This window comes from Paramormyrops kingsleyae, chromosome 1 (genome assembly GCF_048594095.1).
Source record: "Paramormyrops kingsleyae isolate MSU_618 chromosome 1, PKINGS_0.4, whole genome shotgun sequence".
Classification (NCBI taxonomy): Eukaryota; Metazoa; Chordata; class Actinopteri; order Osteoglossiformes; family Mormyridae; genus Paramormyrops; species Paramormyrops kingsleyae.
In genome coordinates, this window is record NC_132797.1 from 28,277,545 (window position 1) to 28,300,551 (window position 23,007).

At 43.4% G+C, this 23,007-nt stretch overlaps 1 protein-coding gene across 3 annotated transcripts in view; it reads right to left on the bottom strand.

Annotated features, from left to right (window-relative positions):
* Nucleotides 1–8,044: 8,044 nt before the first annotated feature.
* gmds (GDP-mannose 4,6-dehydratase) overlaps nt 8,045–23,007 on the bottom strand; it is a 197,740-nt gene continuing 182,777 nt past the window's right edge. For all 3 annotated transcript variants that reach the window (XM_023823733.2, XM_023823732.2, XM_023823735.2), the window contains 2 exons: nt 9,998–10,066; nt 8,045–8,652 (listed from right to left, as the gene is read on the bottom strand). In XM_023823733.2, the coding sequence (XP_023679501.1) occupies nt 8,590–8,652; nt 9,998–10,066 (132 nt within the window). In that variant the 3' untranslated portion in view covers nt 8,045–8,589. The remainder of the gene's footprint in view (nt 8,653–9,997; nt 10,067–23,007) is intronic.

A 23,007-nucleotide genomic window follows, 5' to 3' on the forward strand; every position in this document is an offset into this window, starting at 1 on the left:
GTTAAACCTATGGCTGATTTTTTGGCACTACACATAGCCTATATATAGAGTAGTGGAAATCAGGACAAAATCGCGCAATGTTTTGTGAACATATCTAGTTACGCAAATTTAATATATAAAAATGATACAAGCAAAAGTAAAAACTTAAATTCGACCTTTTTGTGCTGTTGCACTCTCAAAACCTAGATGTGTTCCCATATTTTCCGCAGTTGTATTTCCGCGTTATTTTATGGATGTTTTCAACATAATGAACGCACTTGGTTCCGTGAACTGCAGACAGTTTCGTTTTTCTCTTAATGGTTGTTTCAGAACTACTCTTAGAAAGCATACGTGGCCTATGCGCTGTATATTTTAACCATTTTATACTGTTACCGCAGTTCTGGGTAATATTTCCTGAACTTTTCTATATTTTTGGTTTTAAAACAAATTATTTCCCAGCTGTTAACGGCTGTAATTTTTTAGGACAGTGTGGTAACTTGTTTCAAAATATTTGATCTTAACCGACGGCTTGAGTGTGTGGACCAATAATTAGGAATACGCTAAGATAAAATATACTGTGTAATATTCGAATTATTTCGAATTTCCAAACATTTGGTCACATAAAATTTTGAACCAATTCAAGGTAATTTTCAGTTCCATACTTCGTGTGTGGTGTACTTCGGATTAACAGTGGCTTGTTAATCATGTTACGTTAATTGACTAAATCGTTTAAAATTCAGGTCTGTTTTAAATAAATTTTACATGGCATTTAGAATCCCAAAAGTATCGGTTTTAATTATTTATTTGCGTGGCCAACTCGGTGCAAGGAAGGCCAATGCGTGTAGCAATGTAATTATCATCTAAAATCTTAACCAGTAATGTGATTTATATGATAACCTCTATCATTTAAGGCAAACCCGAGCGATTAAAGCACATAACTAATTTGTTTGTAGAATTCATTATGACTCTACCTGTGACTATCCTAAAACGACCAAATAACCTTAGGGCTGCTTAATCAGTTACCTTGAAATTTCACCGTTGATAGATTATGTATAATTAAGATTGCCTTGCTGTTGAAGTTAATCATTTTATTGTGTTTTAACAATTTTGAATACTTTTACAGACGTGGCTCGTTTCTGTCATCGTAGTGACCCTAAGGCCTTCTTGGTTTTTATCAGCGTTTCAGCGTTTTGTTTTGATTGACCACGTGTGTTTAGAGCAGGGGCCGGTCGCTCAGTTAATACCCTACATTACGTCCACAAAATATTCGAATGGACAAATATGATCTATAGCAAGTGAAAGGACTTTAAAGATTACACAAAAATAAAGTATTCGCATTGGCTCAGAAGAAGAAGTGAGCTCAGATACCACCAGCACAGGCTTTGGCGGGCGTGCGGACACAGCGGACAGCTGATATTAAACATTCAATGTATCGTACATTTATCTTTCCTGATACAGGAAAATAGCCGGCGGTTTTAAAACGAATCATTTTAAAATAATGAAATATATGACCGGATAATTTTGAAAACGATATATTCCAAACTAAAGCACAATTAAAAGGGAGAGAAAATTACACAATTTCTAGCAAGCCGTTTGGCACTTTGATCAACTTCAGCTCCGCAAACATTAAATCAATTGAAGAAATTGATTTGATCATCTTTAACCAACAACCCACAGTTAGTTAAAACTACAGCAGCATGTGTAACATTACTATTTGTAATATTACATTACAATGTGTAATATTACTGAATCAGTAAACTTCATAACTATTACCCAAGATGCGTCTCAAAAATAGTTAGCAGAACCACCCATGTGTTACAAAGATATCATCCCCAACACTAAGTCTTCTCGGGGGTATAACATATATGGCCAGGAATAACAGTCAAAGTGCAAGTTAATATATTTTGTGGCCTGTTGGGATTAGACGTATGCATTATTTAATGTTCGCAAACTTAAAATATATGAAGAGTCAAACTTTTGACATATAATCGTCCGAACCAAAGTAATAGTATTTTATGTCGCCATGACAAATACAGTTGAATTAAAGTATATCGTGAATAAATCTTAAATGTATCAATGTATAAATCTTAGTTTACTGTATACAGATATTGTAAATGAGCGGTCTGTAGAGGCTTAAGCTCGGAGATTTTCTTATTTCTTTTGTTTTGTGTGATTCGAATGTTCGGGCCTAAGCATTACAGCTTCAGGGTCACGAAGCCTCGTTAGTCCGCTTTTGGATATGAGCAGTCTGTATTTGCGTGAGAGTTAGCGTTCCCATTAAACTGTAACTAAGCATTTTCTCAGAAAGATTTCAGTAACATTTATCGCAGGATAGTTTTTGTACCCACATAACAGATGTTTTAGTTATGGATGATTTTTGAAGGGTATGTCTGTATTTTGCAATGTCTAATAAATCGGCTTACAAGAACTGGATAATCGTTTTAGAAAAAATGACGACCGACGGGAAAATTATGACAATTATTTAATATTTGATTTGATTATCAGTAGAAAGTGTGAATAGTAAACTGCAGGATTTCCATCACTTTAACGCCAAGCGCACGTCCTTTTATTACATCAGCTCAATACAGTTTCAGTCATTCGGACGCACACAGGGCCATTTGCTAGCAAACAACTAAAAATCGGACTAATAAAAGTCGTCAGGTTCTTTCTCCAGTAATAAACAAACGTCGTGTTAGTCCAAGATTGATGACGCTCTTAAGAGTGGGCCAGGTCAGGAAGGAATAAAATTCAATCAGGGCCCGGAATCATTTTTCACGAGACGGGAAAAGGCAAAGGAACAGACGGAGGTCAACAGGGAGGATGCTGGGCTCCACAAGCGCTATCAACAATGCAGCGAGAAAAGGCGAGCCGGAGCCTACATATACTTAACGGTATATACTTTTAAAGCCACAGGCGTATTTTTTTTCCACGGTCAAGGCTTAACGTCATTTTATTATGTACAAGATGGACTGCGGTGTAACGGACACATAAAGAGATAATGATACAACAACAACAACAATAATAATAATAATAATAACAATAATAATCTTGGTCGTCTGAATACTTTTTATTATACCTGCGTTTTCAGTTTACATAGTGGTGCGTCAAGAAAGACAATTATATCAATGCCCTATTAACGATAAATATAAAATATACTACGCCAGCTCAGGAACGACACAAAAACAACTTAGTTGGTCTGAGAAGCAAAATTTTTTTAACAACAAATGTAAAGTACCTGCACATTATTTATTAAACTCTTGGTCAGTCCTTCACCACCTTATAAACACATTTCAATTTTTAAAATAAACTTACATAACGATAAGCAATTGCAGTTTTAAAAATGAGGGAAATGATAAAATCAAAATACTGCATTTAAATTAGTGCACGGTCGTAAGTAAAAATGCCGAAGTCATTAATGTATTATTATAATTTTAATCATCATTCTGTTAGAAGTATATTAAATGGTGTTGCTATTGGAATTATGTAAATACTAGACAATATACGACCCTATTATCCTCCACAGGGTAGTGATAGGATCAACACGTCATTGTGTTTAACCATAGAGGCATTTAAGTAACCACACAAATTAGGTCAATTTACATTATCAAAATGCCAATCAAGTTCAAAGTTGTGTTTAAAACGAAGCTGCTTTTTTCAGAATTATAGTGTAAACTGTTAAAACGTGACGGGCGATTCATGTAAAAGTGCGCTGTGTATTAGACCTATTCTCTCGTTACACAAAAAGAAGCTCTCTAAGTCCTGACATAAATTTAACGTGCATTATATAACCAAATGTAAACAATATTTAAATTTCTACTATGCAAAAAATGGTCACTCACACCACGGCAGAGATAAGCTTTAAGTAAAATCAGTGTGCCGTTTCAAAAACACCATCCTGTACGTCATATAAACCTTTTCGGTTTTCTTCTCTCCAATTTGATTTAAAACTGCTAAATAATCATCTGAAACAGATTTTCGGGAATTTTTAACTACATTCCTGATACACACCGCCACACTAAGCAGGAAGCGCGCTAGCCCGAAGATCGAGGAACTGGATTGCTGGATACCACCCCCCCGCCCCCCCCCAACCCAAAATAAACACCTTCGCTTGGTTCAGCCTGGGTGGGCAGACAGCAGCAATTTCTCATTTTCACCTATAGATCTATAATGCACACAACACCTACAGCTTGCATGGGATGTTGGAATCTGATTGCACGCATGCTCGGTATATCAGCATAAAAACGACCTGCAACATTCCGGATTCAGCTTTAATACAGCAGTACACACCGAACTCGTGGGCAGGTACAGTCTTCGTGTGACTTACAGACATGGTGATACGATTCCAACAGCAAACAAACCTAATTAAGGTTTTCTGGCAATTTTTCTGAGGCACGTTATATTACACTACATTTTTTTGTGGTTTATCGTACGCGAGGGTGTAAGTGCAAGCATGAATAATTAAATAAGTATAATTCTGAATGTTATTCAATTTCACCGTATATTAAATAATTACCTTTGAATGGTGCCTTATTCAGAGTATGACTGAAGACTTAATCGACTATTTAAGATTTGAAATAAGTTAAGAAGTACAATGTAGAATGCCAAGTTACAAAATAAATTCAAATAGTAACAGGTACGGAAAAATCATGAATGAGTCTCAGTGACACTTTAATGGCTTTTAAGGAATTATTGATTATTATGTTTCTAACACAATATCACTGATGCACAAGAAATTAAAACTGGTGTTAAACACCTCCCCCCCAAAGACACACACACACACACGGCATGTTTCTGTAATTCCTTAGTTCGAACTGTCTATATCAGGAAAAACGGAAGTGTCATGTCCACCAGTGTGCATAAGGACTATAGAGCACAGCCATTTCAGCTTGACTATGCCTATAGGCTGGTACGCAAAAATAATCAATGCTCTTTGATTGTCGCGAGAAAATAAGCCGTGGCCACAGACTTAAACACGTCTTTGATATATACTGTTTATACAGTTTTTGTTTGTTACTTTTTACCGCATAATGGAACGTTTTTATTTTGTATTGTCCATGAGGCGAATATAAAGTGTTCTATCCCAATCCATGGTATTTATGGGCAAAATCAGGGTCGTGAGTATTAATATTCCCCAATAATAAAATCAAAGCCTGGGAATCGTGCCACTGTAGAAATTCTGGATATTCAAACCCAACGCTAACAGGACCGGGTAAGCTTTTTTCGTTTAGATAACGTTATATTTACACTAGACCTTTCTTTTATTACAATACTCTGTTATATCGCATAAAACAGCTATTTTATTGACAAGAACACCTGAATTCCATGACGATGAGGTGTTGAAAATATTTCTTCCAGTTTACACACACAGGCTTATTCATTACAAAATGTAGGCTAATTTGGCCGTCGGGCACGCACCCTCATGTGCATATAAGCATTTAACTTGAGAAATAATGATATCAGTCTACCCCCCTCTGAACTCAAAGGCAAAATAGAAAACTATTTCAAATTATTCTCTATTTTTGCGGTCTACATCTTTGATAAGGAATATGAAATAATTATTCCTGAAAAGCTTTGTTCCAATAGGCTGACTGCTGTTTGTAGAACAATTAGAACGGGTATCGTTTGAGAAATCAATTAACGCCGGAAATTAAGTCTATTAAGCTACTGAAAATATTTAGCTGTAGGTCTATTTGTATTAAGGCTTCTTTCCTACTATTTAAAAATATATTTTATTATTTTATGAAGAGAAACTTGACTTAAACGCAGTTTCCTTCGATAAGCCCTTAAACGGTTTGTATGTAAACAGCCGGAGCATCGGTAATAGCGAACTGCTGGCGGTCCATATCAATAATTTACACTGTAGTTGAATTATCCCGCTACCTCCATCTATTGGATGCAAAGTGCCAGCTTGCTTAATTGTCTTGAAGTCACCCACTCCCGTTTCGGTTAAATTTCAAATGAAAACATTAGCAATCAAGACTGAAAAATATTATGACGGAATGTTTTGCTTTTCTCTACACGTTTTAAATGGATTTAGAAATATTATACATCTTAAAACAGCAACTAACCAAATAAACTAATATAGATGGATCGAAATATTTAGGGAATCAATATTAAACACTGCAAAGTTATATTATTACTATTAAATGAAATTATATGTTTAACCTCATAAAAATGTCTATGAGTATTTGTACAGTGAATTGTTTAAGAAACAAATTAGTTATATATATTATCAACTTTAAATATATTATATATACATGATGTGATACATTATGTATTTAAAATATTTTGTATAGCCATAAACAGTAAATAGTTCAATTGTGAAACGATTGTACTTTTATAGTTTTTCGTTTGCATTTCGGAAAACAGAAACATTTTTAATTATTTGTGAGCTAGTGGCCTTGGATCATGTCAGTACGTTTAAAGCCGTGGACTGTCAAAACATGACTTATACAACATGCTTCAAAATCGAAGACTGATTTCATTTACTGCTGTGACAATATTGTGCTTTGCATTATTTCCAATGCTGGCAAAACGAACGTCAGTCAACTGATGTTAAATTGAATATTGGTTCTATATACAGTTTACTTATTAATTAGAGGAGAAACACCAGAGAATCTGCTAAGGAAACGGTAAAAAGAATCACCAAAATGAACCGTTATCCGGATAACACCGCTTATGAAAATTTATATTCCGATACTGTTACGTAAAATATATTTATTTGCGATAAATATGCATTCCAATCTCCGAAGGAAATAAAACAAGTTGCTGATTTATTTTGCCAGATTAAAAAAAAAAAAACACAATGACGCCACCGTGAAACTCCGGCGGCGCACAGACATGGTTCAAGTTCTCCATCAGCTTAAACCTGGGTGTTTCAAGGTTTCGCCCCCAGGTAGGGGGTGGGGCACACCGTGCAATTCGTGGCAGCGTGGCTCCTGCACCTGTATAGCATGTAGACCGGCAGTGGAAACTGCTATGTTTTCTCTCAGTCAGTTCCAGGGCCAACCTCAAAGCGCCATCTGTTTCCAGTTAAACTCCACATAGACCCAGGTTGTGTCTGACGGTCAAACTGCGAGTTTAATGCCCTTGGTGTTGTCTTAAAGTAAAAGGGTAACCTGCCCTGTCGTAAACCTTCTTTGAAACCCGCAATTTTCCATTTTAGATAAATGTCAAAAGACCTTTCCATACAAAATAGATCCCCAGTGTTTCGCATGAAATTTATGGAGTTTGAATGTACCGAAACGAATGTGTCCATTTTCACTGCTAAAGTCCAATCGGATTGTCTCATTCACTTCGATCACGAAATTAACAAGTTTAATTAGCTGCTTCAATACTAAATGCTAAAAATCGCCTAAAATACGACTTAGTAGAATTAGTCTTTTTGTCAACTAGAATAAATACAAGCATTTAATTGTGCTGTTTACAGCCAGTCTTCGAACCATTTGTTTCAGCTAGCAGAAAAAAGACGAAACCTCCTGTAAGCGACTTTGAAGGCAAGAGTAAAAGGGCTCGGTCACGCCATTCACATTACGGACAGGAGGGCATTACAAAGGTCATTAAAATAGATGTTTTATGAGCACAGACTCCTGCTTCTTCGGACCCGACGCGGGTTGGGGCATTTCACATTTAACATAGACCTACCCAGCCGAGCTCCGGCACTTTTGGGCACAAAGAAGAAAAGCCTTGTGTGATCGCCGGGCGCCGTGAACAGGCCGAGGGGAAGCCGCCAGGTTCGCCGACCCCTGGATAACCTGGGACCGCTGGCACGGCTTTCTGAAACAACATTGCCTCTCCTTCAAGTTTCCCAGTAAAACTACCTTTAATAAGCGTCGAACGACGGCATAAAGTCTAATTATAGCAACTTTGTACACTGCGGTTCCCTGAATGACTCGATTCTGCTGGGTTGACGGGAAGGAGCGCAGGATCACCTCACATTACCGCTCCGCGTCAAACCTTTCTGGAAACATCCCGTCCAGCAAACTTTTTATATGGGGTTTTTCCTTGGAGAAAACAGGCAGGATATTTATGCAGCTTAAGAACAAATAAAAATCCGACACGAACATTGTCGCATTTAAAACGTGTTATATTTTTTATTCCCATTATAATTTCCATACGCTATTCTAATACAATTCGATTTATAGTAAAATCCATTTTTATTATATAAAACAGTTGGCATTTTAATAACCTACTACATGTGCAAATAGAATAAGGAAATTCAAAACTTAGAAATACAATACTAAAGTTGGAGACAGGAAATGAGCGGAATTCAGTTAACAATAGGTAGACAGAAACAGGAGAAATTAAAAGCGATTTTCAAATTTACCCGTAGCCTACCCTATCGTGTTGCCCGTTAAACAAAAGATAGGCTTAATCTGGAAAAGTCCCATACCAACCGCATCGGCAGGCCATATAAAAAGTAAGCAACAGAGGACACCATAGAGGCATAATTCATCTTTTTTTTCTGTCCCAGGAAAACATCGTGAAAGACACCGAAAAAAATCAAAGTCATTGATTGGACGAAATAAAAACGACGACGCGAGATGAGCTAATTGGAGCATAGCCCAGTTCCGGTCGCACAAAGTTCGGCTGGATCAGGTCTTAGATTCGTCAGGCGTTTGGGTTGGATCTCATTAGCTCGATGTCTGCGTCCACCATCTCCTTCACCAGCTCCTGCAAAGCGAAGCGTTAGATGTTTCGCATGTGAAATAAGCAGGGGGACAACTGCCGTATGCAGTTCCCCACATTAAAAAAAAACCCAAAAAACCTCAGATCGATTCGGAAGATATCATAACGTCTTATCTATACAAGCAACGGAAGTACATTATTCGGCTAAATAACTATGAATAAGTTAATGGATCGGTGCCCTAAGGCTGGTTAGTTAGGAGAGACTAGTGTTATACCAATTTTAAGACGCAAGGTCGGAGTTCCATTGAGATTAAAGAGGAATAACTTTCTAAGTAGTACTAAATAATACTAGATTATCACTAGATAAATATTTTCCTTTTTTCTTTGTTTTCGAGGTAGGTAGTAGTAAAAGCCCCCTTTTCATTTTCCTGCTCATAAAAATTACAGTGTAAACAGAAGCTGTCTTTATGTCACTAGGATGAGCACCTATTGTGTCCAGTGTGTAAAAGCAATTAATGCAAAAGCTTGGACACCAATTTCTGAAAGCATCTTTAATAATTCACTTCCCCCATTCCTGCCATTTATCTATGCACTGTAGGAAAACAGCAAAACAACACAAAAGGAGAGAAGAAAGAACAGCACAGCCCCGATTCTGCTCTTCCTCCCTCCTTTCAGAAAGGACTGCGGTTGTCGCAGATCAAAACCGATCCTAAACCTTTGAGAATTCAGCACATCAAAGCAGGGCGGACCTGCATGCTGAGTGCCGCCTACGCGGAAGCCTTTCGTGTCCCAGCAGCAATGGCTCCTACGTCCCGCCATGTTAGCAGTCAGGCCCGCGGTACAGATGTGGTCACATGACCAGCTACTCATGACTGAGCAGACCCTAATGTATATTGTGACTGGGGGGGAAAAAAAAAGTTCAGTTTAATCTGAACTGATGAGATGGGCAGAGCGACTTTTTGCAAACATGAGCTGTTTGTGGAGATCGCAGTGTGAACTGTGCAGCTGTGCAGCACTGATGACACGGCTTCAGAGGCGTCGTCCTCAGACCACCTCAGTTCTCCTGTCCAATGAATCCAGTAACTCTTAAGCGTTCTTATGCGCATTTATGCAGAAGGTCAGTGGTCATAACGTAGGATCTGGTGGTGGGAGGGGTACCCCCCGTATTAAATTTGCCTTAGTCTGTCCCCCCTATAAACAGACATTTTTATTTAAATTATTAAATCGTGTCCTTCCAATATCATACTCCCTCCTATGACCTTGATACGACCCTTCTGTAAATGTATGCTTCATATACGACAAGCATACCGCTGCCTTTAGCTGTTAACTTGTAGGCACCGGTACACGTGTTGGCAGCCTCGAGGTGAGATTTTATAGCGAAGGCGCTCACCTCAAATGTCACTTGAGGCCTCCAGCCCAGCCTCTCCTGCGCCTTGCTGCTGTCCCCCTGCAGGTAGTCCTGTGTAAAAGCAAACAAGCATTCAATTGGGACCCTGCTGACATCCCTTGGAAGACATACAAGCCACATCAGGACACTGAAGGAATCCTCCATATTTAGCAGGAATGGAACCTTTTTATTACATTCCATGCCATTTTATTAGGTTTCCAAAATGTATTTTTACTGCAGACACATCAGCAAACATCTGCTGTGTGGTGGCATGTTGTAAGAATAATAGCTGGGCCACCGCAGGGAGGAGGGGGCATAAGCCGGTTAATGATGCTACCCCCCCCCCCCAAACCAGTGGGCCTGGTGTCCTTGGTTATGGGAGGTGATGTGGGGGGGGGGGGTTAAAAAGGGGTCAGAGAGTCTTGTTAGCTATCAATCCCATGGCCTTCCCAGCCCTCTCTGCTCGGTGCCAAAATATGATGAATTGTGGGGCTCTCGTTTTCCTGTTGTGTTCGGAGATCCACTGAGAGATGGCTGCAGACCACCAGAAGAGACCTCCAGAGTGGTGCTGTGGCGGCCCAAAGCTTTCTGAGAACTGCTAACGGTCACACCCGCCCTCAGCGGTATGTCAAAAACACCACTTGAGAACTCCTCAGCATTTCGAATCAGAAAACCGGTCCTTGTGTGTTAATAAATAACGAATGAGCTTTCTCACCATTTAGAAACACTGGAGCACACTGGAGCACACTGGGAGGTAAGACTCAGACAAATAATTCCACACAGAGGCTGATCAGACAAAAGCATTTACATGAAGTAGTTCAGATGTCATGGTCATCATGACAAAATATAAAAATACTACTAATGCTGTGAATAGTAACTCTTCCACAGCAGTACGGGTACAATTTTAGAATGCGGATCCGTACAAGAATAGTACGGAATAGTATGGATCCCCACCCCACCCCACACACACGTTTGAGGGTAATAAAAAGATGCTGCCCTTCAGAAAGGCCTTTCCGATTTTCCCATCGGCGCTGCAAGCAGAAGCCGTTACTCCAGCGGGGAGCCCGTCTAGGAGCACCATGGCTCCGACCTGCCTAGTCATGTGACCTGCAGCCCCCGCGTTCCACATGCGAACGCTGTAGTTTTTGAGCCGATGCTGCAATTGTAGAAGGTCACAGTAAATTAGCTGGAGACTTTGGTGGTTCCAAGGATATAATGAAGTTATTCTGTTACTAATTACAGAAAATGAAAATAATATATCACAGTAGTGTATATAAGTATTATAATTGCGGCAGTTATTAATGAGGGAACGTGTATTACACATAATTATGTATTTGAAATGGGAGCAAATTCATTTCAGCTGTTTTTGTCACGATTGTGGCTGAACGCTTGCCATCGTTTGTTGAGTCTAAAGCCCTCACTTCGGTTTGGACTGATGTGCAAGGGCACACTAGGTTTGTATAGTCACTTATTTAATTACAATATTTGTGCATGAAGTCGGAAATACAGTTAATTCCGGAATAAAGTAATTCCTGCTTGGTCATGCCATACCTTATACAGATAATAAATGGATAAGTGATTAGATGATCATACTCTTTCCATTAAATGTACATGTTTTAGAAATTGGACAGAGGCACCCAAGCTGCCTGGAGTACTGTTAGTTGCAATGCCAGTTTTCTCCATAGGTGGCACTGCTCAGCACTGTTCGATGTCACGAGCCTGAGAGTGCATCGCAATGGGCAGCAGGAGGACTGTCTTGGCATGAGATGATAATAATTAACAGTCTGCTTCAGCCTTGATGTAACTCCCTGTGATGGTTCAGCCCCTCATACAGACAGACAAAAATCATTTAATTAGTAGTATAAGCATGCTGAAGCTAAAGAGAAAAAGTATGCAGAGTATCACACAAACAAGGTACCGGTATAAGAAATGAACATATGTTCAAATACAGAGTGCTGCAAAAAGCTTATCTGTGTTCCTTTGCTGTGGAAGAAAACAATAATCGGGAAAGTCAGGTGGACTGCCCGGTTCCTGGCATCTCCTCTGTGACAGGCTTAGCAGTGAAGCGTGCTCGGTGTTCACACCCAGATTGGAGAGGAGTGGCCTGCACGCGTGTCGTCACAAAGGAAGACACTGCAAAATCCAGTGCACAAAATGGCCGTTTAGCGCTTGCTAGGGCCTACTCTGACGAAGGTGAAGACCACAGGGACTCACTTTGCAGTGATGAGACAAAGGTAAATCTTTTTGGAACTGATGCCACCGAAAGTGCATGACGTCACAAAGGCGAAGCGTATAATGGCAATTGCAAAGGCACCCAGAGTACGGTACGGAGGTGGCAGCCTTCTTCTATGGGCCTGAATGAGTGCTGTAAGTGTTGGGGAACTGCACTCCGTTTATGGCAACATAAATCCACAGATGTACTACCAGAAAAGGGTGAGAGTGATTCAATGGCTGAGCAAGACGCCCAGCCTCAAGCCTACAGCAACCTGAGGGGAACTCAGAAGACAGGCTGAGCGTCATTCTCCATGCAGCTCCCAGCCTCTCTAAGAATGAAGAAGGTTAGACTTGTTTATTCCATGTGTAGAAAAGTTGGTTCTGTTCTTAAAAATCAAGTGCGCCATACAAAATATTAAGACTTTGTGGAATTTTTTGTAGGGTGTATTCATTTTTGCAATACTTCATTTGAATAAAATGTATTATTTTATTATCCTAATGATACTGATAAGCAAGCTTTTGTGTTGTTAACGAAACAAATGTTTAATAAAAATCAGTTTTGCCAAAATGTGGCTAAATGTTCTGGTGTTCACTGCGAAATGGATAAAAATCTTAATTCTGAAAGGGGGTGCACTCATTTATGCTGAGCACTGTACCTCAAAGGGGGTGCACTCATTTATGCTGAGCACTGTACCTCAAAGGGGGTGCACTCATTTATGCTGAGCACTGTACCTCAAAGGGGGTGCACTCATTTATGCTGAGTACTGTACCTCAAAGGGGGTGCACTCATTTATGCTGAGTACTGTACCTCAAAGGGGGTGCACTCATTTATGCTGAGTACTGTACCTCAAAGGGGGTGCACTCATTTATGCTGAGCACTGTACCTCAAAGGGGGTGCACTCATTTATGCTGAGCACTGTACCTCAAAGGGGGTGCACTCATTTATGCTGAGCACTGTACCTCAAAGGGGGTGCACTCATTTATGCTGAGTACTGTACCTCAAAGGGGGTGCACTCATTTATGCTGAGTACTGTACCTCAAAGGGGGTGCACTCATTTATGCTGAGCACTGTACTTCATTGTTTTTCACCTGAATGTTGACCTACCGTTTTCTCAGCCTAGTTACCTTCAGTTGAGCACAATCTCATTCGTAGCAATAATTTATGAAAAAAAAACTGTATACAGCGCGACTACAGAATCACCTTATAAGGCGACATGATGTTACACCTCTGACCCAGATATATTGTCCCCCATTGTCAATATGAAATCTACACCCCTGCCAACAGCCCACGTTTTGGCTCCCTACCGGGAACTAGGAGGGACTGTCAGAGGGCCTTCGGGGACTGGGTTGGGAAACGCTGGTATAAACACATAAAATGTCTTCTAACTAACAGCTTGCTGGGTCGGCTGGGTATCGGGGGGACCTGCATGCGGGGTGACGTGCAGGCACAGAAACACGAGCAGCTGAGAATAACAACCGAAAAACAGCTCCTCCAAAACACTCAACCAGTGCCTGGTTAAAATAATTCACCAGGAATTACGAACAGATGGAGCAAAACATAATCATCATATGGATTCGATTTGGAATATAACTGAAGTTGTGGAATATCCTGTTTATGAAAGCAATCTACGCGTTAGAACTGTGCCAGGGGGATTGCGACCGAAAAAAGGCGTAAAATGGACAGATACGCGCCGTGATAGCGATCTCGTGTTACGTCACAGTCGGTGTGGCCTCCGCTAGCACCATTTCCGAGGAGCGGATGAACACAGGAGCATGTTCACCTGGCTCAGCAGCAGGCCTGTTATCACTGGAGAATAAAAACAATAACAGGAGAATAAAGTCACAAAAGGCCATTAGCCAGCACATGGCAGCTGAGCAGGAGAGTGACCGCTGCCAATGCGCCAGTCTTTTCTATACCTGTCAAAAGTTGTTGACATCTACGGGGAATATGTGACACTACAGTTTTGCAAAATTCCTCTGTCAAAATCTGTCGTTTGCGAGCAGGCCGACGTGATCTTAACGCTGTTGCCACTGGGGGCCATTTCAATGTCACCAGGGGGCAAGATGATTTGGGGGGGAAAGTCAGTTTCTTTGTTTAATTGCCAAAAGACTCAGATCAGTCTGGAGCCCCTTTAAATTCACCCACAAAATCACAGGATACAGAGTACATACAAAAGACACCATCCATCCATGCATCCATCACTGAACAAACATTCAGGCAGGCTAGCCAGTGGCAGAGAGCGGCGGGAGCATGATTGGCCAGGGGGGTGGACGGTGCCCTCGCGGCTCCTTTGCGAGGTGTGAAGGGCCACCTGCTTCAGCACCATCTGGCTACTCTGGTGTATCTCTTTCAGGCAGACACACAGCACCTCACGGCTGCGTGGGGGTATATACAACGGGAGCAGCCCGCTGACTGCACTGGACACTCTGAAAGCGGCTAGTGCTGTCTGTATTTGGAGCCCATCATTGCAGAGCTACAGCCCAGCATTTGTGTGTGAGACCTTTATCGTCACCGGCTCTCCTTCATGCTTCTCAAGTGCCACCTCTCCATGTAACACTGCAAACAAAGAGCATCCCCCCCCCCCACCCCACAGGCCGCACATGCCTTGCGACCATCTCCGACACTCACTGCAGACCTGTGAGTAAGCAGCCCTTTCCCTCGCTTGCGTTCATACATAAACCAGCGATTAAAGGCCAGCCTGCCCGCATGGCTGGAGGCCTCTGTGTCGATCCTGTGCATTATGATGTTAAAGTGACAGGACTGGTCAGTATCCAAAATTGAACTCCACTCCCAGAGACAACCAAGGCATTTCACGTTTCATTTTTCTTTTTCTGGGTCACTTATTCTTGCTCAAGCTTCATTCTTTGTCTCAGTTCCAGTTCAGCTTCATTTTGCTTTACGCACAGTGTAGCATTTACTCTACTCTTTAGCCTGACTTATTTAGTTTTTACTTCACTCTTTGTTTCACTACTATATGAATTTAACTGTACACTGCAGCAGAAACCTAATGTAGACCTTTCAAGTGAAACAGATGCATTTTTCATAATCTGTGGGATTCTTTCCGTTCCAGTCCGGCGCCTTGCTTCGTTCAGCGCCATTATGCTCAAAATGCTTCCAAACATCACTCTCCCTTTCATAAACTCCAAACGAAAAAAGTGCAACAAACAATTTTACTGTAATTTTAATCTTTTTTAACAGAGGGTTCTCATTTGGGTTTTTATTTAATCACATGGTAGCTTTGTTTAATTTTAGCCTTCATTAGTAATACTAGTTAGGGTTTGTTCCAGAATGGGTATTATTAACCACCGTGTGGCAGCTAAGCAGGAGAATGACTCTCGTTACCAGTACGCCTGTCTCTCCTACCTGTCCAAAGCCTACCTAATAGGTGACACTGCAATTTCACAAAATTCCCTAACCGTAATCTGTCATGTGTGAACAGGCCAACATGATCTTAACAGTCACTGAGGGCCATTTCAATGTCACCAGGGGGCAGAATGATTTCGAGGGGGAAAAGGGCAGCTTGGTATCACTGCCGAAAGACTGCCATGTTCCTAATGGGAGATCAGTCTGCAGCCCCCTTAAGTCACCTAAAAAAACCACAGAATACACAGTACATACAAAAGATACCATCCATCCATCTTTACTCTCAACTGTATAAATGTGTCTCAAATATTAGCGAGATGTGATATTCAAAAAGACGTATTGTACAATGTGCCTGTATTTGTACAAATGGAAATAAGGTATAATTTTTTTCATTCCATCCATCCATCAGCTAACCACTTATCTTTGTCAGGATGAATATATATAATAATAATAATAATAATACTGATGATAATAATAATTATAAAAACAACAACAACATGGGAAAATAAAAAAGCAAAGACAAATGTGCAATGTAACCAAAACAGAGCAGCTCAATCTAACCGCATTATGTGCTGCAGTCCTTATGATACTCACTAAAGCAGCAGCAGATTGGGAAAAGCCCCTGAAAATGCCTGCAGAGAACTACGCGCAAATGACTCTGCTTCTTGTTAAATCCATTACGGGAGCCGGACGCTACGGCGAGTCCCTCCGAGGACGCCCACACGCAGCCAACCCGGCAGCGCCTTCGCTTGGCCTGTTCTGAACCTCTGGATAAAAATGGTCATAGTAAAGAAAAGAGAAGAAAAGAAAATGTCTCCCACTAAATCTCAGAAGGGGTTTTGCACTCGGAACAAAAAGCTCTAATGTGGTTTTGTTAGGCCGTTAACAGCATTTCTGAAATCCACATAGCAGGCCGATTAAAGACATTAGGAGGTTTCGTAGGAGCAGATCTGGACCTTCCTCTGAGGAGGCCGGCAGCCACACCAAGCCCCAGCAGCCTGCTGTCCTGTGCAGGGTGGCACGCAGCCCAAACGTTCCCCAGAGGAGGAGAACTTCAGGTGACCTCCCAAGCCTGGAACAATGGAGGTGAGCAGTGGATGGACTCCTATTTCAGCCAATCAGAGGCTTGCAAAGTCCCTAATAGCTGCTCACTGTTGTCTGTTTGTGACGATTTGACTTGGTACCGAATGGGGCCTTATGATTGGTCAAAGGCTGCCCGCCTTGGCACCGAATGGGGCCTTACGATTGGTCATAGGCTGTCTGCCTTGTTGCCTGCACATAAATACACTGACACAGCACAGTGTGAAATCATCTGAAAGGGAACAAGCAAAGCAAGAGCAATGTTTACTTGTTTGGAATATAAGGTTGTGAATCATAACACCAAAAAAATATGTGACGCCACACTGCAGGTTGACCTCTTTGACTTGCTGTTGAGGTTTCCTCTTACAGGAAGAAGACAGAAAGACATCAGGGTTTTCTGAAAGGAAATCCTCATCCTCAGTAACCTCACTCACTGCCCCCTCCCCCCACGCCTATCCCCCCATCTGATCCCAATGCATGGCTGTGCCAGGTGTGGTTCCCCCCCCCCCTCACCCAAAAGGGCCGCCCTGCCCAGTAGTCAGACCATCCAGGTTAGAGCAATGGGTTGAGGACGTTGGGGCTGACTGAGGGAACCAGACCACAGGCACTCAGAGAAGGAGAGAACGTAAGTCAAAGATGACAGATAAAAAGGCGGCCAGTCACTCTCCCCACGCCGACCTTGTGGGCGAGCATCGTGTGAACTGACCCCTGAGAGTACGCCTCTATCACCCGGCATAATATTATTACTGCTGTGACTGTCTGGCTCTTTATTAACAGATAAAGGACCGTCACATAAACGTGTCCGTGGCCCCGGGGGAGGGGGGGGCGAGACCTGCTGGCACAAAGGCCCTTTTCTGTCTGTTCGGCCACTTGCTGCACAGAAACAAAAATTGTCTCAGAGAGGCCTGAGAAAAAAATGCAGGAGGCTAAATGTTTAAATATTTCATTTCCTGAGCTCCTTCTTTAGACGTCTTCCTCTCCCCAGCAGGCCGCTCTCTCCCTGCCCACATCTCGAGGCACTCCGGGCCGGGACGGCCCATCCATGATAAAACTGGGCACCAGAGGCTTCATCCCGCTTTGAACTACCCGGGGATCCCCTGGTAAACACGGGTCATTTAAGCACGGCCGGGAGTGCCATTAAGCATCCATAATGTCAGTCCTTAAATTCTTCTCTAAACATCTCCTAGAATATTTGTATTTGCAAAGTACTTACTGTCAAGATACGATGATGTATATTTATTCAGCGAGTGCGTGCATATGTGCGCGTGTGTGTGAGTACGCATGCTCGCCTGCATGTGTATAAACAGAGTAAAGGACGTCACAAGAAGGCTATTAATCAGTGATGCATATGTACAAGTGCCGTCACATTGAAGAGTAAGACACAAAGACGGTATGGAGGCCCCAGACTGGACGGCCTTCGCTCATTGTGGTGGAGATTCCAGAGACAAATCGAGGCAGTTTCTAAAAACAGTGGCCCCATCATCGGCAAGAAAGACGGAGACGCAGGAGACGCACGCGTGCCACACATCTATTTAGTTTCTCCCTCGTCACCGTCTTTGGGGCGCCGAACCGTTTCGCTGCCGCGTCCACTGTGAATGGGGGGGGAATTTTACACACTGTTACCTTTCCATTTCAAGCAGCCTGTTATTCTTGGTAGATGGAAAACATGTGATAATGCAGTGAGTCAGCAATAATGTTCGCAAGTGAAAACCGAAAGTCCGGTCCAGCGCCACACAAAAAAAACATTAATGAGGGAGGTCCAAGTGGTCTGCAGTGAACTTGGGACATCCTCTTTAAAAGCTCCCTCACAGTGTACATCTTTACATATCACCACCCAAACAAAGCCCTGATCTTCCAGACAGTGGTAAGATCAAAGACAAAATGAGGTTCTCCTTTTTTTTTTTAAAAAACAACTTTTCCCCATTCTTCTGTATGTCTGAACCGAAAACCTAAAACATCAAAAAGGTTGTTTTGGCCTTATCTTAATTGACATTCAATCTCAATAATTATCTCATACTCTGGGACTGTGGGTCTGCCTCGACTCCAAAGCGCTCTGAGCTCAGACGTAGCCAAATGTCCTCGTAATCTGTGGCGGCTCTAAAAATGCCTGGCTCTGATAATTAATGCTGACATAATATTCTGTTTATTTACACATATGAGAGAGAATGGAGGCACTGTACAGGCAGAGATGCTTTTCACACACACACACACACACACACACACACACACACACACCCCAAATATGGGGTATTAAACAACTCTGCATTTCAGTCCACAAAAAACTTTTTACATACACGACACGGGAGTAACTGCTGACAACTGCAGAAAAAATACTGAGTAACAGTAATTAAGAATGTCACTGATTACAGTAAAAGTGTACTATTGATTCCACTATCAATATACCTTTTGTTACAGCTACTGCTACCATGACTAATAAACCCACCAATAAACACTGTTCACTCAAAGCACATCAAACTGAGCGGACAAGTGTCTCATGGCTCCTGTGTCACTGGCCACAGTGGTGGTTGGCAGCCATCGATCCAGCCTCCATCTCTCACTGGATTTTGTAAAACTTGCTGTTACCTTTCAAGGAAAGTGCTGTTAATTCAGTGAATCCCAGCTCCTCCCACTCCTGACATACTAACACGCCCCACTATTGTTTGTCATACAAGATGACAAACACTCAGGCAGGCTAGCCAGTGGCAGAGAGCGGCGGGAGCATGATTGGCCAGGGGGGGGACCGTGCCCTCGCGGCTCCTTTGCGAGGTGTGAAGGGCCACCTGCTTCAGCACCATCTGGCTACTCTGGTGTATCTCTTTCAGGCAGACACACAGCACCTCACTGCTGCGTGGGGGTATATACAATGGGAGCAGCCCGCTGACTGCACTGGACACTCTGAAAGCGGCTAGTGCTGTCTGTATTTGGAGCCCATCATTGCAGAGCTAGAGCCCAGCATGTGTGTGTGTGAGACCTTTATCTCCACCGGCTCTCCTTCATGCTTCTCAAGTGCCACCTCTCCATGTAACACTGCAAACAAAGAGCACCCCCCACCCCCACCCCACAGGCCGCACATGCCTTGCGACCATCTCCGACACTCACTGCAAACCTGTGAGTAAGCAGCCCTTTCCCTCGCTTGCGTTCATACATAGACCAGTGACTAAAGGCCAGCCTGCCCGCATGGCTGGAGGCCTCTGTGTCGATCCAGTGTATTATGATGTTAAAGTGACAGGACTAGTCAGTATCCAAAATTGAACTCCACTCCCAGAGACAACCAAAGTATTTCACGTTTCATTTTTCTTTTTCTGGGTCACTTATTCTTGCTCAAGCTTCATTCTTTCTCTCAGTTCCAGTTCAGCTTCATTTTGCTTTCCGCACAGTGTAGCATTTACTCTACTCTTCATTTTAGCCTGACTTATTTAGTTCTTACTTCACTCTTTGTTTCAGTACTATATGAATTTATGTTAACTGTACGCTGTAGCAGAAACCTTTCTAGTAAAACTGGCGGAAGCTTAATCACATTTGGACTGTGAATAATTTCAAACAATAAAAGAGTCTAAAAGCAACAAGAAAGCAAACGTGGTTCCGGCTGTGGCGCTAACGAGAGTGAAGGCGGCGCTGTGTGATGAGGAAATGTGCCGTCCTGCAAGCCTCTTCCTTTTAATAAAGCGTTTTTGGCACCTTGTGAAACCGGCTCTACCGATGTTTTTATTTTGCGTCTGGCAGCCCTGTAACCCTGGCTGTGGAAGCGGGGGGGCAGGGTGGGTGTAAACCCAGAGCGGCTAGCATCCCCCTCGGGACTACCCTTGATTCAGCTTCAACCCCCCATATCACACCACACCCCCCCCCCCCCCAAAAAAAAATGTGACGAATCCCCCCAAAAACAACCCCCATGTGACCCCTACCTCTGCCGGCGTCATTCGGTTATGACTCGCTTGTGTGTGCTCTACCTGCATGGCGATATTATTTATTTTTGAGGTGAATGTCGTTCAGTGTTTTTGATTGTAAAAAAGACGCATGACCCTGGGAGACGAGGGGTTAAAGACAGCAGGAGCAGTGAGAATGGGAGTAAAAGAGAAAGGAAAGGAGGAAGCCATGACTGGCAGATCTCGTAAGACACCCCCCCCCCAGCCCTGCCTTCTTCTTAGAAAAGCATGTAGTGGAACACTTCGGGTACCCAGGGACTGAAGGAATGCTGGCAAATTTCGCACACGATTTACATTTGCTTTTTTTTGAGTGGCATGAGCGGGCCTGCCCCCCCATCCGGGGTCAAGGTGCACTCGCATAGAGGCCTGCCCTGTTTACAAGTCAACTGCTGCAATCCTGCCCCCGAATACAGCAGCCACAGAAATACCTTCTCTCTCTCTCTTTTTTTTTTTTTGAAACTCAGAGAAAAAGCTTCCATTGAAAGCTGAAGTGAAAACCCAATCAGATAGACATTTCCTCATCCACCACCGATCTGCTGCAGAAGTGACTGCTACATTCTTATCTTATCCTGGCCACAATCTCGAATTCCGTCATGCCCAAACACGGAGAGAGGGAGCTCTCGATTTAAAACGGGAAAAAAGAAGGGCCAGTCCCCCTTTTCTGGGGCTGCGTACCAGCACGGGGCTGTGAAGGAGAGAGAGTGAGAGAGCCAGGTCCTCTCGCTAATGATGGAGCGATAAGCCGTGAGAGGAAAACAGCGAGTGGTCTGTGCAGGAAACACCGAATTAGGGACATTGTCCACCAGTGGCGGGGGCGGGGTGGGGGGTGCAGGAGCCGCCTGAGGGTGTTAGGGGGAAAAAAAAAAAAAAAACAACGTGAAAGCCCCACATCAGGAAAACCAAGTCAGTCAGCAGCACCGGCAGATAAAAACAGAATCCGAACAGTGCATTTTAAGGAGAGAAGAGATTTAGCTGCCGCCAGCCAGGGAGAACCAATCAGGCGTGTGGAGTCCTTGCTTGGCCACACCCCCCCCCACCAGCCCCAGGAAGGAGCCAAGGGGAAGGCTGAGTGTGTTTAGTCGGCGGGGAGTGCCGACGTACCTCTGAGCGGCCAGGGCCCCAGAGGAATGTCGGGGCGCTGGAGTTCAGGCACGACTGACAGGGTGTATACGCAGCGGGTGCGGGGGAGGGCAGCCAAGGAATTAATTACTCAATCAAGATAACCGGCAAAGGGAAAGCCATTAAGGAGGTCAAGTCACAATTAACCCCACGCCTTTTCACCGCCGAGAAACCGCCCTCCTGCCCTCCTCCTCCACCCCGCCACTTCCACTCCCATCCTCCAACCCCCCCCCCATCCCCCCATCATACAGGCCAGGCTGCAGGCAAGAAAACAGGCCATTCCCTCAATGTCTCAGTGCGAGAGACACAGACACACACACTGCTCATACTGCAGAGGTTATAGGAGGTGTCAGAACCTCTATGCTCAAACTAACAGGCACGCAGTTCCCTGCTGAGTTGCATGTAGGCCAGCGGGGGCACCCCTGAGCACCGTGTCCCACCTAACCTGAGGCCCGTGCCTTCATGTGAGACAAGCCTTTGCACACGTTTCCCCTGCTGACATTTTCAGTCCATGCTTGGATTATGGCGACATTTTAAAGCGAAGATTCCTGCTGACTTAGCACTTCACATGGGTGGCAGCCCTGGCAGAGGCGGACCGTAATGGGCTCATGCTGTATTGGCCGTCCTGATTGGCTGAAGCGCAATGAAACTGAATCCATCAAACTAACTGAAAATTAAATCTGTCATGAGAAGGGAAATGTGCCTTTGTTTACAAACAATGAGTATTTAAAAGCAAGTTAGGATGATAGTATCTTCAATCAAGGGGTTTAGGAAATGGGGGGAAGGCGCACTCCATAATATTTAATTGGCCTTCATCTGTCCCTCTTATAAATAGACCTTTGCCTTTATATTATTATGCCCCCCCACATATCAAACATCTACACCACTGCCTTCAATGCTAAATATGTTTAATCAGTGAAATATTACATGCTTACAGGTTTGTCTGGACATTACAGTAAGTGGTCAACTTCAGACTTTCAAAGGAGGCAAACTTCACAGTGTGATGTACAAACCCAAGATCCCCTCTAAGACGTCGGCCGCTAAGACGCCGCCAAGACGCCGCCCGCTAAGACCCCGGCCCCTAAGATCCCGACCGTTAAGACGCCGCCCGCAAAGACGGCGCCCGCAAAGACGCCGCCCGCAAAGACGCCGCCCGCAAAGACGGCGCCCGCAAAGACGCCGCCCGCAAAGACGCCGCCCGCAAAGACGCCGCCCGCAAAGACGCCGCCCGCTAAGACGCCGCCCGCAAAGACGCCGCCCGCAAAGACGCCGCCCGCAAAGACGTCGCCCGCAAAGACGTCGCCCGCAAAGAC